At 35.6% G+C, this 17507-nt stretch overlaps 1 protein-coding gene across 2 annotated transcripts in view; it reads left to right on the top strand.

Annotated features, from left to right (window-relative positions):
* Positions 1–8907, top strand: part of RCHY1 (ring finger and CHY zinc finger domain containing 1) — a 32079-nt gene extending 23172 nt beyond the window's left edge. For both annotated transcript variants that reach the window (XM_054485758.2, XM_054485760.2), the window contains 2 exons: positions 500–620; positions 8062–8907. In XM_054485758.2, coding sequence (XP_054341733.1) covers positions 500–620; positions 8062–8190 — 250 coding nt within the window. In that variant the 3' untranslated portion in view covers positions 8191–8907. The remainder of the gene's footprint in view (positions 1–499; positions 621–8061) is intronic.
* The last annotated feature ends 8600 nt before the right edge of the window (positions 8908–17507 follow it).

Here is a 17507-nt window from a genome sequence, read left to right as displayed (position 1 = left end):
TGGAAAGGATATTAAAATTAGATGAAAATAATTGAAAAGAGGAGACTGTATTTTGGTCCTACAGATTGATGAGCAAAAATGTGAAGAGCTAGAGAGAGCATTCTTTTTTTCAAATTTTTAGAAAGGAAATAATATCTGAATAATTTTAAACAAATACAGTCTCTTTGCATGAGTGTATTAAGAAATTAAGGTTGTTTAGATAAGGAGTAGCTTAATTAGTTTATAAAAATATATGAAGTATATTCTACAAAGAATATGGACTAATTCCTCTCCATTTTAGAGTACTGAGGAAAAAGACTTAGTTTTAAATAAGTATACAGGAATTAATTTAAAAGTTTTATAGTGTGAAAGTTCCCAGGTTCCTAAGAGATTATCTTGAAATAGAGGAAAATGCCTGTTTTGAATGGTTCATGGGGCAGTTAGCTTGCATCTTCTTGTATACCTGAATTAATATATTCTTTGTTTAATATTTGGAGAATAACCTTTCTGTCTCTTTCAGAGGCTACAGATGTCCATTATGTATGCACTCTGCTTTAGATATGACCAGGTATTGGAGACAGCTGGATGATGAAGTAGCACAGACTCCTATGCCATCAGAATATCAGAACATGACTGTGGATGTGAGTAGAATCAATACTGAAAACTTTGTAGATTCCTTGTTGACACTCTTATTTTTGTCCTCCTGCTCGAATTTGCCAAAAAAAAAAAAAAAAAAGTATACTGGTTTGACACAGATGCTAATGTGATGATTAATGGAAAGCACAAAATGATTTTTAAATTTTAGTTAAGTAGCTCAGATCAGGAAAAAAAAGTCTTAAGAATACTTCTATGTAGTTTTTCCCAACACTAGATGGCAGGCAAAAACTTTATTCTGAATTGTTTACATATTACTTGCCAGAGTCAGTCAGTAATATAACTGACTAGGGTTGGATCACTGGTGGGACTTTTTAAGTACATTTTATTTTTAATTATTTTACAATTTATTTCAGGAGAACATATTTGCTGATTTTTGAGATTACGTTTTGTTTTTTAGTGTTTATTACCCTTTTTATTCCATCTTAGACTTATTTTTATGGAGTGCACACAGGAGACCCCTTTTTCACTTGTTGTTCACAGAATCATAAGCAAGGAACAAATTGAGAGATAAGAGTCATGATTACAGAGAAGTCTTGATTCATGATCTTGGGAAAAAACTGTCCACACTAAAATGCTGCTTGCTTCTGGGGAGAAACTTTCCTGGTTAACTTTGTCTTAAGGTCTCTAATGGGTGTCCAGTTCCAAGAGTGTGGAGGGTCCCTTCTGAATTGTGAGATAATGAACCTAAAGTTCAAAGTCCAGAAGCTTTAGTGTAGGTGGGAAGGGCAGTCTTTCTCTGATGTTGTTCTCAGAGACCCAATCTCCAGATTGTAGATTGTGAAGGGTTTGATTGTTCTTGGTCATTGGACCATCAAAATTTTCTTTACCTGGTGAAAATATACTTTGGCATAATGCATAAAAGCCTTGCGGCATTTAGTCATATCAGAATTTGGTAGTGGAAGATACATGAGGTTCTATTTATTATTAGGTATGTAGGCCTTCCAGTGATTATTTCGTAAGGGGTCAACTTATGTTTTCCACTCCAAGTAGATCTGATTACCATCAATCTGCAATATCAATCTGCAATATCTTTGACCAAGGCAATCCAGTCAATTCAGTTAGTTTTGCCTAATGCTATTGTATCTGTAATATCTTATTTAACTATTTTACAACTTGTCCAGTGAAATAAGTACCTCTGTCACTGGAGATTTCTCTAGGAATGTCCCATGAGAGAAACAAATTTTTAATAACCTTTTAGGTACTGTAATAGAGTTAACCCTCTTGCATGGGATACCTTCTATACAACCAGAAAACATGCACTCAAAATGACAATTGAATGTAATCCCTCTATAAATACTTAAATGGCCCATCAGGTAGCAGAAATGTACTTGAAGTTTTGATTGTCTTCCCAAGATTATGGTTTCGACAAAGCAAACATTGGTCATAAATTATTTAGCAATTTAGCAATATATATAAATTTTATATATACATATAAAATTTGGAATATTTTATCTTTTCCATGGTGAGCCATGGAATGCAGACTTTTTTTTTTTTTTTTTTAGACAGAGTCTTGCTCTTGTTGTGCAGGCTGGAGTGCAGTGGCACAATCTCTGCTCACTGCAACCTCTGCCTCCAGGGTTCAAGCGATTCTCCTGTCTCACCCTCCCGAGTAGCTGGGATTACAGGTGCCCGCCACCACGCCTGGCTAATTTTTGTTTTTAGTAGAGTCGGTGTTTCACCATGTTGGCCAGGCTGGTCTCGAACTCCTGACCTCGTGATCTGCCTGCCTCGGTCTCCCAAAGTGCTGGGATTATATGCATGAGCCACCTTGCCTGGCTGGAATGCAGAACTTTTAATAATGGAAGCTTTAAGGATTTAGGAAGGGCCAGGTGGCTGTCCAGGTTCTCCATGAGTCCACGCTTAACATTGGATTTGTGTCCTCTTAAATACCAGGTTAGGTGCCTACCACTGATAACTGAAGGGTTATTATAGGTAATTTGACTTGGATTGTGGAGTTGATTGAAATCTAAACAATTTCAGTACTGGCTGCTTTAGTGTGAAAATCTGGCAAAGTATTTTCTTGGTATTCAATTAATTTTTATCCTGCTTGGGTTAGCAGTTTTATAAACCAGTCAGTCTCTCCATTACAGTTCTAGGAATTGTTATCCAGTCCAAGTCCTAAAGTTGTCAGAAGTCTGTATTTAAGAGAGGTTGTCAGGGTCCTTTGCATCCTTTCATGAACCTCCTTGAAGACACAGTACTGTAGAATTTTGCTTGCTTGTCTAGTTTTCAGAGAAACTGCATCAGAATTAAGCAGTTAACTGTGGAAACAACTTAAAATGGTTATAGTTAAAGACATGATTGACAAGGAAATTTTGTTATTTCTGTGGCCTGCAATAACACAGTAACCATAATTAAGACTGATAGCACATACCCCGACATAAAGAATTTTAGAATCTCATATAATTTTGGAATAAATCTTAATAAAAATATAACACAAAGGTTAAATATCATTTCTTATTTGACAGTGCTTCCTATGTAATTTAACAGATCAAATAATCCTTTTTATCTCTCTTTTGGATGCTGCAGGGGCCCTTTGTAGCATGCCAAAGTTAGAGGTAAAAAAAAAAAAAGACTTAATTTTGAAGTTGAAATTTGATTTTGGGAAGCTTGTCAAGTGTGTCGAAGATTTAAAACACTTGACCAAAATAGGATCACAAGTCACTGTAAAATAATAGTCATTTATATAGCCAAAATGAGAATTAACAGGTTTTAAAAAGCAAAAACCTTTACTCTTTGAAACTCAGTTTTCTAAACAATCAAAAGTCCTGAGACAGCGTGCGATAAAATGTTTCCCCTTGTCTCCTCTTTTTATTGTTTGAAGTTTACCCAAAAAGTAAACAAAAATATTTTACTGTCTTATTAATACTACATGAAATCTTTGTTCAAGAGAGAAAACCAGATTTTACCTTTGTATTGTTAGGACTAAAGCTAATTTTAGTAAAACCTTATAAACAAATCCATCCAATCTGTCAGTTTTTTACCGTGTAAGAGTTCCATAAATCTTTTATATTCCCTTATAAACTTTTAAAATTCTTTCTTTTGAACGTTCTGTATTTTAATCTACACTTTTTTATTCCTTCAATTTGAAACAACCGTTAAGTAACTTCAAACTAGACCAAATTTTTTTTTTTAGATGGAGTCTTGCTCTGTCACCCAGGCTGGAGTGCAGTGGAGCAATCTTGGCTCACTGCAACCTCCGCCTTCAGGGTTTAAGCAATTCTTCTGCCTCAGCCTCCCGAGTAGCTGGGACTACAAGCGCACACCACCATGCCTGGCTGATTTTTGTACTTTTAGTAGAGATGGGGTTTCACCATATTGGCCAGGCTGATCTCAAACTCCTGACCTTGTGATCTGCCTGCCTTGGCCTCCTAAAGCTGAATTTTTTTAAGCACATGCCTTTGCAACTTGTCTCACCAAAAGTATATCTTGCTTGTTTTTACACTCCATATAGGGAATTGTTTTTCTTACATCTAGTAGTTTTAATTACATATATTAACTGCAGTTTTAACTCTTAGTAATCCTAATTTCCAGTGAAAACCCTAGGAAGTAATTTTGAACTGTTTTGTATCAGTATTTATAGATGGAAGCCATTTTAACTTTTTGGAAGGATGTTTCCTTAAATTATTATTTATTAAGATATCTAAATATATTTAGCTTTTGTATACTATATAAAAATAAGATGCCAAAGTATATAAACTTAAACTTATAATTAATGTTTTAGCATTTTAACTTACAAATGACTTAAAAGTTTTATGATTATTTACTTAAACATATGACTATAAGATTTTAAATTACTGAAAAAAATTTGAAATTAGGACACAGGTGTACCCTCCCTAATGTTTTCTCAGTCACCTTGAGTCTCAAGTAGCCATATGTCAACCAGGAGGGCTATGAAGGGCAGAGCCTGTCTGAGTCCTGAATTTATGTACCACTTACAGAGCTTTGAACAGAAGACAGAGCTGTAAAGATGATGCCTGGAGGATGGAACCCCTCCTAGAATAGCCAGGGGGCAAAGCTAAGTCAGGGAAGAAGAAGCCCTAGTGGGCTTGATTCTGCCTTGTAGTTACAGGTCTAGGCACTGAGAACATGTACCCAGGCCTCACCTAGCCAGACTTCAGAATCTAGAGGTTCAAAACCCAAAACAAGCTCACAGTCAAATCAAGCAAGTGTTGAATTATATTCAACAGACACCTCTGAAGCCATTCAGTTTTTACTAACAATATAAAACTGGCTTTATTTACCAAATGTTATCACATACGCATAACACCTATAGGAATACAGACAGGCAGAAGCAGATCTTAGAGCTTTCCTAAAGGGTTCTCATTTGCTGGGTTTTAAATAGTTTTTCTGTTCCCCATTCAGACTATCAGTTTTCCAACAGGTTAGTTTCATTTCCCTAAGCAATTGTTAGCTAGGCAGCCCTAAATATGCATTTCTAAAGGGCCAATTCTTAGGTCAAACAAGGTAGAAAATGTATATCTCAAAAGCACACAGCTAAGACTTTAGACGTAAATATTGTACCATCATTTGCTCAAACCAAGGAAAAAATGGTGTGAGTAAAAGTTAAGACAAGATGGCCAGTCACCTTAAACAAAGGTATGACTTACCATGTAAATTTAAAATGTGATAAGAGTTCCTAATGTACACAGACAGACACCTTTAGAAATGGAAATTTCCTTTATAGATATATATTGATTTTACCAAAAGGGTTTCAGGATAGCCTTCAGTATAGCCAGTTGAATGCCAGAAAGGTATACTTTAGTTCCATAGATGGTTTTTAAAAATTTAACTACTGTTTCTTAGCTAAAATTACTGAGTTCAGAGTGGAGCCCACTAAGACAGTAGGGGAAAGAAAGCGTTCTTTTTTATTGTTTGCAGTTTACTAAAAAATTAAACAGAAGTATCTTAGTGTCCATGTCCATGCCTGGGCACAGTATGGATAGATCTGAAAAAGAGGCAAGTCAGCTTTACCTGAGGGCCTATATTTTATAAACATTTTATCCAGGCTAGCTTTCTTTTAGCCTTCAGGGCAGTATAGTAACTAAGCCAAAAGGCTAGTAGATTTAATTTCTCTTATCAGTGAAGCTTTTTATTTGCCTTTTAAAACATCTTTTTTTTAAGGCAATAAAAATATTGAAATATTTTTAGAAGCTTCACTCAATAGGCATTCTTAGATGAGTCTAATTTGGGAGTCCTCATTTTCAAATGCACTTTTTTTTTTTGGTTTGGTTTTTAACAGCTCCTTATGGCCATCGTCAAATGCATTTCTTAAAGTGTAGTTTTAAGTGTTCATTTGGGACGTTCCATTATAATTTTAAATTACTTTTAGTAAGGTTTTGCCATTTCTATAAGCAAATGGCATTTTATCCTTCTATAAAATGTTTAAAAAGTGCTGCTTCTGGGGCCTAATACTTAAACTTGTAAATGTAGGCAGATCCAGAAGGTAGATTGCTCAGTTCTTCAGAAATTAAGGATCCCATTTTCACCTTGAATCTTGGCTTTGGCTCTCATATTTCCTTGGTAAACTTAACCAGTGATTTTTCCCTACTTAAACTTGCAAGAAGAAGAATTGAAGAGGGCAGGACACAAAAAACCCTGTGAATTTCCAAAAGCCAAAATTTGCATCCCCTGCTGTTTTGCCATTTACTGTGCTTCTGCCTGACCCAGTCAGACATAAGAGGTCTTTAGCTAGATCCAAGGCAGTTGGATCCTGGACCCAGTCCAGTTTTTGTTGCGACTTCTGAATTCAGTTCAGATAGAAAATGTGTTCAGAAAAACTTGGATAGCTCAAAACACAAATCCGCAGAGCTTTAGAATCTGAGAACTTACCATGTATGGCTGCGAGAGAGCAGTGGACACAAAGGGCCTAACGGTACCTTACTGGGTCCCCTTGGTGCTCCTGGCGGTCACTGAAAGCTGTACTTCAAATCCTACTTCTGATGCCAGCTGTTTGAAGCAAAACCTTACACAAATTAAATTTAACAGAACTTAATTGAGAAACAATTTGTGAATCAGGCAGCCCTGAACCAGAATAGATTCAGAGGGTCTTGACTTTCTTTATTTGGTTGCAATTAGCTTGCAACCTAAAGCATAAAAGGTTGTTTCTGTGCCTTTTGGCTTATGGAGAGTGATCATCTTTTTTCCTTTAATTAAGATGTGTTGCTGTCTCTTCTCAGCCATACATGGTATTGAGTTTTAGATTAGAATGGGAAAGCCTAGTTTTCTGGCTAGATAATTTTTGGTTATATTACACATTTTCTGAACATCTTCAGATACTTCAGCATATGAGGATAAAAACCACGTAGCAAAGCCAAATGAAAATTATTTTTTGTTTTATTTACACTGGAGTGTTTCATAATTCATGTGGATAATTAAATTGTTAGGGCAATGAAAAATCACTTTTGGAATACTAACCGATAATCATGTGATTGACTAAAGGCCGAAGTGTGCTGTGTTCCATGTAGATAATTTTTTGAAATAATGGCTTCATTAAGATACAATTCACATATTATACAGTTCATTCATTTAAATTGTACAATTTGGTGCTTTTTAAAATATTCATGTAGTTATGCAAACATCACCACAATTTTAGAACACTTTCATCATCCCAAAAAGGAAACGCTCGTACCTATTAGCAGTCATTCCCTAACGCCCCAGGCCTAGGCAACCACTAATCCACTTTCTCCATTTAGATCACATTTTTTAAATAATTATTTTCCAAATTATAATTTAGAGCAAATTTGGAAATTTTCTGCTTATTGTAGTGTGACTATTCAAAAACTGGTGCTTTTCTTGCATAGTAATGTATTGATTTTCAGGTTAACAGCTTTGTTATTTTTCAGGTTCTTGGCACTAGAAGAAATTAATTCTTAAACGGCATCTTATTGTTACTGTAGGGATGAGCGAAGAGCCTCTGTATTTACTCAATTTTAGGAACACTCTTTTTGGAATTTAATTTATTCCTAAGGCAGAGAAGACAGAGAATAGTATACTAAACCTAAAAAATAAGCAAAAATATTATTTGTGTAAAAATTTTGGTTTTATTAACTGAGATACATTTCTGACTGAAAAATAATGAAATCATGTTGTTATTTTGAATTATAAGTATCAGGTATTCATCTGATTATGCCTAGGTTAATTTTCTGGCTTGTACTATTTATACTATTTAATATTTGGAAACTATTTTAAAATAAGCTTTTTTTTTGCTCAAATCTGCCTTTTCATTTTCTGAATTCAGAGCCACCTTAATAGCTTTTTAGAGTTTTCAGTGAAAAAATAAAAAGAAATTTCTACTTTTGGAAATGTTTAGACTTACGTATGTATTTTCACATCTTTAATATGGTTTTCAAGGGATTATGAGCAGACAATGCTACTTGTATTTATAAGGTTTAAAATACTTAATTTGAATTAATCTCTTTTCAGATTCTCTGCAATGACTGTAATGGACGATCCACTGTTCAGTTTCATATATTAGGCATGAAATGTAAGATTTGTGAATCCTATAATACTGCTCAAGCTGGAGGACGTAGAATTTCACTGGATCAGCAATGACGAACATACGCAGTACTGGAGAACTTGGCATTTTCTGATATAGAAAAAGGCTTTCCTTGGTATCGTGTTATCATGTGTCATCATCTATGCATTAGAGTTGATGTGTTTTGTACTAGTGTCACAGCATAAAATCATATTACAAGTATGTAAGGATTCAGGGTCTCTTGATAGAATTATCATAGCTCTATATTGAATGAAAGCCACTGTGCTTGTGTTTTGATTGGAAATTCCTTTAGTGTCAGTTTTTTGGAAGCCAATGATGTTTGCCACTGATACATTCATAGAAGTGTATTATATTTTCATGAAACTTTGCTTTAAGTGACACTATGCACGCAGTTCATTTCTAGTTCTTGATAGAACTGCACTTAATTTTCAGTAGTATTCTTGACTTTTTAAGGGCTGTGTTATATTAAGTTCTCCCTTACTGTTAAAACCTAATTAAATATGCTTTGGAATTTTCTAAGACAGTCCTCTGGATCCTCTAAATGTGAATTTTGATGTAATAACTGCTAATAAAATTATATTGAAACAGTGTTTTATGGAAAGTTTTTTCCAAAGTTTTCTATGTTTGGCTCAATTAGGACAGTATCATCAGTTCTATAATGTAAAAGAAATTTTCTTTCTTTTGAGGTATTCTGTAAAAGTAGTTGGGAAAATTATTATGTAAAATAGTAAGACTCTTCCAAAGCCTTAATAAAAACATCAACATTGAAAACAGTTTTTTTAGGTTGCCCAAAATTATTTCTTCAAAGAGTCATTCATTATTCCTTCATTTAGCAAGTATTTATTGAGCAACTGCTATGTGGCAGATAATGTTTCTAGGTGCTGTAGAGACAACAGTGAACAATAAAGATAAAAGTCCTTGTCCTCACAGCAGTACATTCTAGTGTTCCTCATATTTGATCAATGTACTCATTTTTCTTTATGCAAGGAGTGGATGTCTTACTGTAAATGAATAGAATATTTCTTCCCTAAGCGTGTGAAAATAGGGGATGGTTGAGTGGGAAGGGCATGGGAAATTCCTGGCAAGATCTCTGATTTCATAATACTTTTTTGGGCTCATGTAGTGGAATTAAATATATCTCCTACTTCAGGAAAAAAGTGAACAAATATGTTTGATGATCCAGCCGACTTTGACAGTATTATCTCCGTAATAGCTTTACCATTAGGCTAGGAAGTAAAATGTACACTTATCAGTTGATAAGTACCTATTGAGCACCAGTTGTATTTCCAACTTTGAGCTATTTGAATCTTCTGTGAATAAGGAAGTTAGCCTTTTAACTAGAAAGCCTAAGAGTTCTGGCACATTTATTTATTCTTTTGTTGAAATTTATTCACCTGGATAAAGGCAGCAGTTTGGGACTCAGATCTTTATTTTATCCCACCTTCTTGTTTTCTGTATTCCACTCTTCTTATGTTCTTTCCCTTCATCTGTTTCCTTGGCCTGGCCAGAGCAGCAGTGCTGATCTTCATTTGGGAAAGGATGTTCCTGGGTATTACCAATTAGTATACAGATAAGGAAAGACTAGTTTTCCAGATCTAATACTTTTTTTTGAAGTGGTTTTGCTCTATCATTTAGGCTAGAGTGTAGTGAAGTGATTGTAGCTCACTGCATCCTTGACTTCCTGGGCTGAACTGATCCTTCCACCTCAGCCTCCTGAGTAGTTGGGACTACAGGTGTGTGCCACCATGCCCAGCTAATTTTTGATTGTTTTGTAGAAACAGAGTCTCAGTGTGTTGTCCAGGCTGGTCTTGAACTCCTGGGCTCAAGCATTTCTCCTACCTCCGCCTTCCAAGGGCTAGGATTACAGGCATGAGCCACTGTGCTTGGTCCAGATGTATTACTTTTTATGTTTGGTATTATTCTGCCAAACGAATCATGTTATTGTTTTTAATCATTGAATCATTGGATCTTTAAATAGGAGTAAGTATATAATAATAAGCCTCTTCTGTTTTCAACATCTGTACTGGGTCATGCATTAGCATTAATTACTACAATGATTCTGTGGGGTAAGTGTTGTCCTCATAGACAAGAAAGCTGAGGTTTAGAGGTTAAAATGACACATTGGGGGTAAATAACAGACACTATATGTTGGAGTTGGGAATCAGATCCAAGTCTGACTCCAAACCCACTTTTACCACATTGCTTTTGACCTAAACTTCCATTTTGCTAAAATACCCCTCACAGCTAGTCATCTGTATCATTGAAGAGCTCATGATTTGATAGATTAACCTTTCATTTTTTAGGTGACTCTAGTTATAAAGTCTTATTTCACAATCTGATTGTTTCTTTAACTTAGGATCCAATCATGTCCAAAATAATGCAGAGTACATATGCAATCACTTGTTTATGCTGTCCAGTCATGTACTTGAAGCGATTTTCAAATGCACTCAAAGTCTCTAGGCTTCGGTACCCAGGGTTGCTTCAAGTATTTGTTCATGACACGTTAACTCGATGATTAAAATCCTTCAACAATTCTCATTCACAATCAGAATAAAATCTACATCCCTTACCATTCAGTATGCAAAACTTACATAATCTTACCCTTAAATATTTTTTCTGATTTCATAAGTGTAGGTTATACCTCTGTAAGAAAGAAGGTCAAAATCTCTGAACAATCCCTTCTTTCAGAGAGAACTACTGTTAACATTTTAACAGACAACTTCATTCTTTTCCTATTTTTTATAACGCTTACAGGAATGTTAAATACTTAGACGGATCTTAAGTACACTAGAATTATATGTCCCTGAAATAAGTCAGGTTGCCCTGCCACAGAATTTGTATCTATAGTTTATTTGTATTGTTTTTGAAAAAAGTAAAATAACAATACCCTTATGAATTTTTTGGTGCATAGTATCTCAGCTTCTTTTATCATTAAAGATGTATGTATCAAAAAAAATAAGTGTATATCAAGTTGTTCATTTCTTAGTTTCTGGGGTCTTCTTAACCAGTATATAGAGCTCTGTATGAATTAACTTTAGCTCATGTTTGAAGTAGTAGTTTGTTTATAGTGTCATAGATTTTAAAATCAAACTCAGTTTTTATTTCTTCACTAAAACCTATTTTCATATGGTATACATGTTAAATTTCCCTTTTATTTTGGTCATGCATCAAAATAAATTTACTAAGTACTAAAGAGCCAACTTATTTTATAAGTGCCTGGCACTTAATAGGTATTCACTAGTTGAATAGTTTAATTTGAAATGAATTAATTTGAAATGTGAGTTGTTCAAAACTATGCCACTTGATTTTTCTTTTGTCCTTTGTGTTATTAAAATTTTGATGATTGCATATATTATATATATGGAGTACAATGTGATGTTTTGATACATGTTTACAGTGTAGAATGATTAAATCAATGTAATAAATTTATTGCCTCATACCATTTTTTGTGGTAAAAAAATCAACACTTAAAATCTACTCAATATTTTTGAAATGTACAATGCATTATTTATTATACTCACCATTCTGTGTAATAGATCAGTAAAGTTTATTCCTCTTGTCTGATATTTTGTACCCTTTGATCAGCATCTCCCCTTTTCCCATCCGCTTCTCTCTCCCAGCCTCTGGTAACCACCATTCTACTTCTATGAGTTCACCTTTTTTTAGATTGCACAGATAGCTGAGATCACATAGTATTTACCTTTTTGTGCCTGGGTTATTTCATTTAGTATAATGTCTTCCAGGTTCCTGTCACAAGTGACAGGATTTCTTTCTTGTATAGGGCTGAATAGTATTCCACTGAGTATATATGCCACATTTTGTTTTCATTCATATGATGGTGGACATTAAGGTTGCTTCCATATCTTAGCTGTTGTGAATAATGCTGCAGTGAACATGGCGGTACAGATACTTCTTTGACACACTGACTTCAGTTCCTTTAGCTATATGTCCAGAAGTGGGATTGCTGGATCATATGGTAATTCTATTTTTAGTTTTCTGTCTCCATGCTGATTTTAATACTGGCTGTCTTAATTTACTTTCCCAACGTCAGTGCACAAGTGTTCCCTTTTCTCCACACCCTGTCAACACTTTTATCATTTTGATAATAGTAATTCTAACAGGTGTAAGGTCATACCTTGTGTTAATTTGCATTTTTCTAATTAGCAATGATGAGCATCTTTTCATATATTTGTTGGCCATTTGTATCTTTTTTAGGAATATCTATTTACATCCTTTGCCCATGTTTTAATTGAGTTCATTTTCTTATTAGTGGCTTGAGTACCTTATGTATTTTGGATATTAGCCCCTTATCAGATGTATGATTTATAAATATTTTCTTCAAATTCATGGTTTGTCTCTTCATTCTATCATTCCCTTCACTATGCAGAAGCTTTTTAGTTTGACGCAGCCCCATGTATTTTTTGTTGTCTGTGTCCTTGGGGTTATATCCAAGAAAACTTTGCCCAGACCAGTGTTGTGGAGCATTTCCCCTATGTTTTGTTCTCGTAGTTTTATAGTTTCAGGTCTTATGTTTAAGTCTTTAAACGATTTTGAGTTGATTTTTATATGTGGTGTGAGATAAGGATCCAATTTCATTCTGCAAGTGTATATTCAGTTTTACCAACACCATTTATTGAAGAGACTGGCTTCATTGTGTAGTGTTGGCATATTTATTGAAAGTCAATTGACTATAGGTGTGTTGGTTTATTTCTGGGCTCTCCTGTTCCACTAGTCAACATATCTGTCTTTATGCCAGTATCATGCTGTTTTGATTACTGTCGTTTTATAATAGATTTTGAAGTCAGGTAGTATGATGCCTCCAACTTTGTTCTTTATGTTTAAGATTGCTTTGGCTATTCAGGTCTTCTCTGGTACCATACAAATTATGGTATTGATATTTCTATTTTTGTGAAAAATGACATTGGAATTTTGATAGGGGTTGTTATGAGAAAAACCTGGGACTGTAATGTTCCAACTCAAAGAGGGAAGGAGCCGAGAGACCAAAGAATGACTGGGACAAGTCCAGCTTGAGGAGCAGATGAGTTTATTAGGACTTATTTACAGGAGAGTCTTGGATGGCAACAGGACACCACTAGAGCTCTGTGCCACCTCCCATCTCTAAACTGCTTTTAAGCTAATTTCCTGGCTCTTTGCCTATTGTGTTTGAGCAATAAGACTGTTTTTCTTGGTATGTTCTCAGATACTCTCTAGAATATTTAGATTCTCAGGGACACGTGCTCCTTGCCTGGACACCATGGTGTTGGCTCATCGCCCAGCCTTCAGGATTTGGGCAGTGGACATAGACCCTTAAGCAACCTTGTGGGGGACCTGTCACACTGCAGGGATTGGATTGAACCTGTAGATTGTTTTGGCTAGTATGGACATTTTAACAATGGCTATGGTTTGGATCTGTGTCCCCACCAAAATCTCATGTTCTATTGTAATCCTCAATGTGGAGGTTGGGCCTGGTGGGAGGTGATTGCATCATGGAGCTGGATTTCCCCTTTTGGTGCTTGTGACAGAGCTCTCACGAGATCTGGTCATTTAAAAGTGTGTGGCACCTCCTCACCCTCCTTCTGTGCTAGCCATGTAAGATGTGCCTGCTTCCCCTTCACTTCCTGCTATGATTGAAAGTTTCCTGAGGCCTCCCAAGAAGCAGATACCAGCATCATATTTCCTGTACAACCTGCAGAACCATGAGACAATTAAACCTTTTTTCTTTATAAATTAACCATTTTCAGGTATTTCTTTATAGCAATGCAAGAACGGACTAATACAACAATATTCTTCCAATCCAGGAACACAGGATACCTTTTCATCTATTTGGGTTGTCTACTATTTCTTTCATCAGTGTTTTATAGTTTTCAGTATACAGATCTTTCACTTATTTGATTCAATTTACTCCTAAGTATTTTTTGATGCTATTGAAAATCAGATTGATTTCTTACTTTTTCAATGGTTCATTGTCAGTATAAATAAATGCTACTAATTTTAGGGCCAAACATTGTGGCTCACGCCTGTAATCCCAGCACTTTGGGAGGCTGAGGTGGGCGGATCATGAAGTCAGGAGATCGAGACCATCCTGGCCAACTTGGTGAAACCCCGTCTCTACTAAAAATACAAAAATTAGCCTGGTGTGGTGGCGGGCGCCTGTAATCCCAGCTACTCAGGAGGCTGAGGCAGGAGAATCACCGGAACCCGGGAGGCGGAGCTTGCAGTGAGCCAAGATTGCTCCATTGCACTCCAGCCTGGGCGACAGAGAGAGACTCTGTCTCAAAAAAAAAAAAAAAAAAATAGCTTTCAGCTTTTCACTATTGAGTATGAGGTTAGCTGTGGGCTTTTCATATATGGCCTTAATTGTGTTGAGGTACATTCCCTCTATGCCTAATTTGTTGAGTGTTTTTACCATGAAATGCTGTTGAATTTTTCAAATGCTTTTTCTGCATCTATTGAAATGATCAAATGGTTTTTGTGCTGCACTCTGTTAATATGGTATGTTGTATTTATTGATTTGCATATGTTGGCCCATTCTTGCATCCCAGGGATAAATCCCACTTGATCATGGTGAATGATCTGTTTAATATGCTGTTGAATTTAGTTTGCTGGTATTTTGTTGAAGATTTTTGCATTGATGTTTATCAGGGATATTGGCCTGTAATTTTTCTTTTTTTGTAATGTCCTTGTTAGGTTTTCATATCAGGGTAATTCTGGTCTCATAAAGTGAGTTTGGAAGTATTCCTCCTTCAAAATTTTGGAAGAGTTTGAGAAGGATTGGTATTAGCTCCTCTTTAAATGTTTGGTAGAATTCTGCCATGCAGCCATCTGATCTTGGGCTTTTCTTTGATGGGAGATTTTTTTATTATTCATTCAATCTTCTTCTTTGTTCAGGTTTTCTGTTTCTTCTGGATTCAGTCTTGCTAGATTGTTTGTTTCTAGGAATTTATCCATTTCTCCTGAGTTATCCAACTTGTAGATATATAATTTTTAATAATAGTCTCTTATGATCCTTGGCATTTTGTAGTATCAGTTGTAGTGTCTCCACTTTCATTTCTGAGTTTACTTATTTTAACATTCTTTTTTTCTTAGTCTGGATAAAGGTTTATCAATTTTGTTTATTTTTCAAAGTATCCTATGCCACTTTAAATGCAGTCGACCTGTGGTATCTGTGGGGATTGGTTCCAGGACCCTCTGAGGATACCAAAACCTGTGAATGCTCAAGTCTCTTATATAAAATGGTGTAGTGTTTGCCTATAACCTATGGATATCCTCCTGCATACTTGAAATAATCTCTAGATTACTTATAATACCTAATACAGTGCCTACACATCACTTCATTTGTGTGGATTTAACATAGTATTAGCACATGGTAAATTCAAGCTTTGCTTTTTGAAACTTTGTAGATTTGTTGTTGTTTTTTTTTTTTTTGTCCATGGTTGGTTGAATCCATAGATGCGGAACTCAGGGATACTGAGGGGCTACTGTAATCAACTCTGTTTAAATTTATTTAAAATGTTTACTGTTTGCATTGTATTCATCTGAATTTGTTTCTTACTAAGTGAACTTTTTTCCTATGGTAATTTTCATGTGAATTTTTCCTCACGTTCAGTTAATACATTGACAGGTCTGCCTTTTGTCCTTTGTTTGTTCTTATACATCTGTTTTTGTTCTCATACCAACCTAGTCTTCCTACATTCAGTTTCACTTTCTCTCTCCCTTATTATTCATCCTGCCAAATTACTTTTCCTAAGCTTAAATGTGTTACAGTTTTGGTCAAAATAATGTACAGATTCCCCGCTGTGTATCTGACTAGGCCTAGATTCCTCATTTTTAAGTTTTTACAAATATTATTCCAAACTTTTCAGTTTTATTTTTCATTATTTCCTTATGTATATTTCTTAAACATGCCTCCTCTTAATTTTTGCACCTTGCCTTGGCACATATGCTTCCCTCATGGAGCAACATTTCTTAAGGAAAGGTTGTCAGAAATCTGCCTATTCTTTGTGTGTGTGTGTGTGTGTTTGTGTGTGTTTGAGACAGAGTTTTGCTCTTTCGCACAGGCTAGAGTGCAGTGGCACAATCTCGGCTCACTGCAACCTCCGCCTTCCGGTTTCAAGCGATTCTCCTGTCTCAGCCTTGCGAGTAGCTGGGATTACAGGCACCTGCCACCACACCAGGCTAACTTTTGTATTTTTAATAGGGACAGGGTTTCACCATGTTGGCCAGGCTGGTCTCGAACTCCTGACCTCAGGTGATCTACTCACCTCAGCCTCCCAAAGTGCTGGAATTACAGGCATGAGCCACCGCACCTGGCCAGAAACCTGCCTATTCTTCATGGACCAGCTCAGGGTTTACTTTCTTTACTATCAACTACTGCTAACTATGCCTACAAATTGGATAACTTAGAAGGAATGGATAAATTCCTAGAAACATACAACCTACCAAGTCTTGATTCAAGACTGAATCAGGAAGAAATAGAAAATCTGAGCAGACCAGCAAGTAAAAACATAGAATCTAATTAGTCTCCCATCAAAGAAAAGCCAGGAACAGATGACTTCATAGTGGAATTCTACCAAACATTTAAAGAAGGGCTAATACCAATCCTCAAACTCTTCCAAAAAGTTGAACAGGAAATACTTCCAAACTCATTTTATGAAGCCAGCATTACCCTGATACCAAAGCCAGACAAGGACACTATAAGAAAAGAAAATTACAGGCCTATATCCCTGATTGTGAAAGGAGACTGTGGCTTGGAATGTTAATGTTAATGAATGTTACATAATGAATGTTAATTAATATCCAGATTCTTTTGTAACCTTTCTCTCTTCTAAACTCTATAGTACTTTGTACCAGTCTTAAAGGACTTAACCATTTCCTTTATTGTGGTTCAATTTTTGCCATTCCCCTCCTCATTTCAACAATGTATAAAAACAATTTATATAAAGCTTACCATTGGATAAAACTGCAGGGCAGAGCTACAATTGTGACCCTGAAAGCCCTCTGGCAGTTGGCTTGTGGAGGACAAACATAGGAGATAACAGCGTGATGAGAGCTAAGGTGGGCTGTGGAAGGACACTAACCCAGTGGGACTGGGGATGAGAAAAAGAGCCTATTACGTTTTGAGGACAGTGATGGAGCCTTCATCTCTTGTAGTACCTTGCTTTATAGATACTAATAAGAATTTGTTGAATTTCTAGTGAGATATAAAGCATAATGTGTTCCAAGTTTTCACCATATGTAAGGATGTGATTACAAGGGTGAGTGTAGGTACACATATTCACAAAAATTCAGAAATGTTTAATCTAGAACATATTGATTGAAATGTGATGGTATCACACTTTCTAAAACTAGGACACATAGGGATTAATTAATTCAT

This window comes from Pongo pygmaeus, chromosome 3, assembly GCF_028885625.2.
Source record: "Pongo pygmaeus isolate AG05252 chromosome 3, NHGRI_mPonPyg2-v2.0_pri, whole genome shotgun sequence".
Taxonomy (NCBI): Eukaryota; Metazoa; Chordata; class Mammalia; order Primates; family Hominidae; genus Pongo; species Pongo pygmaeus.
This window is presented reverse-complemented; position numbering and strand designations above follow the sequence as displayed.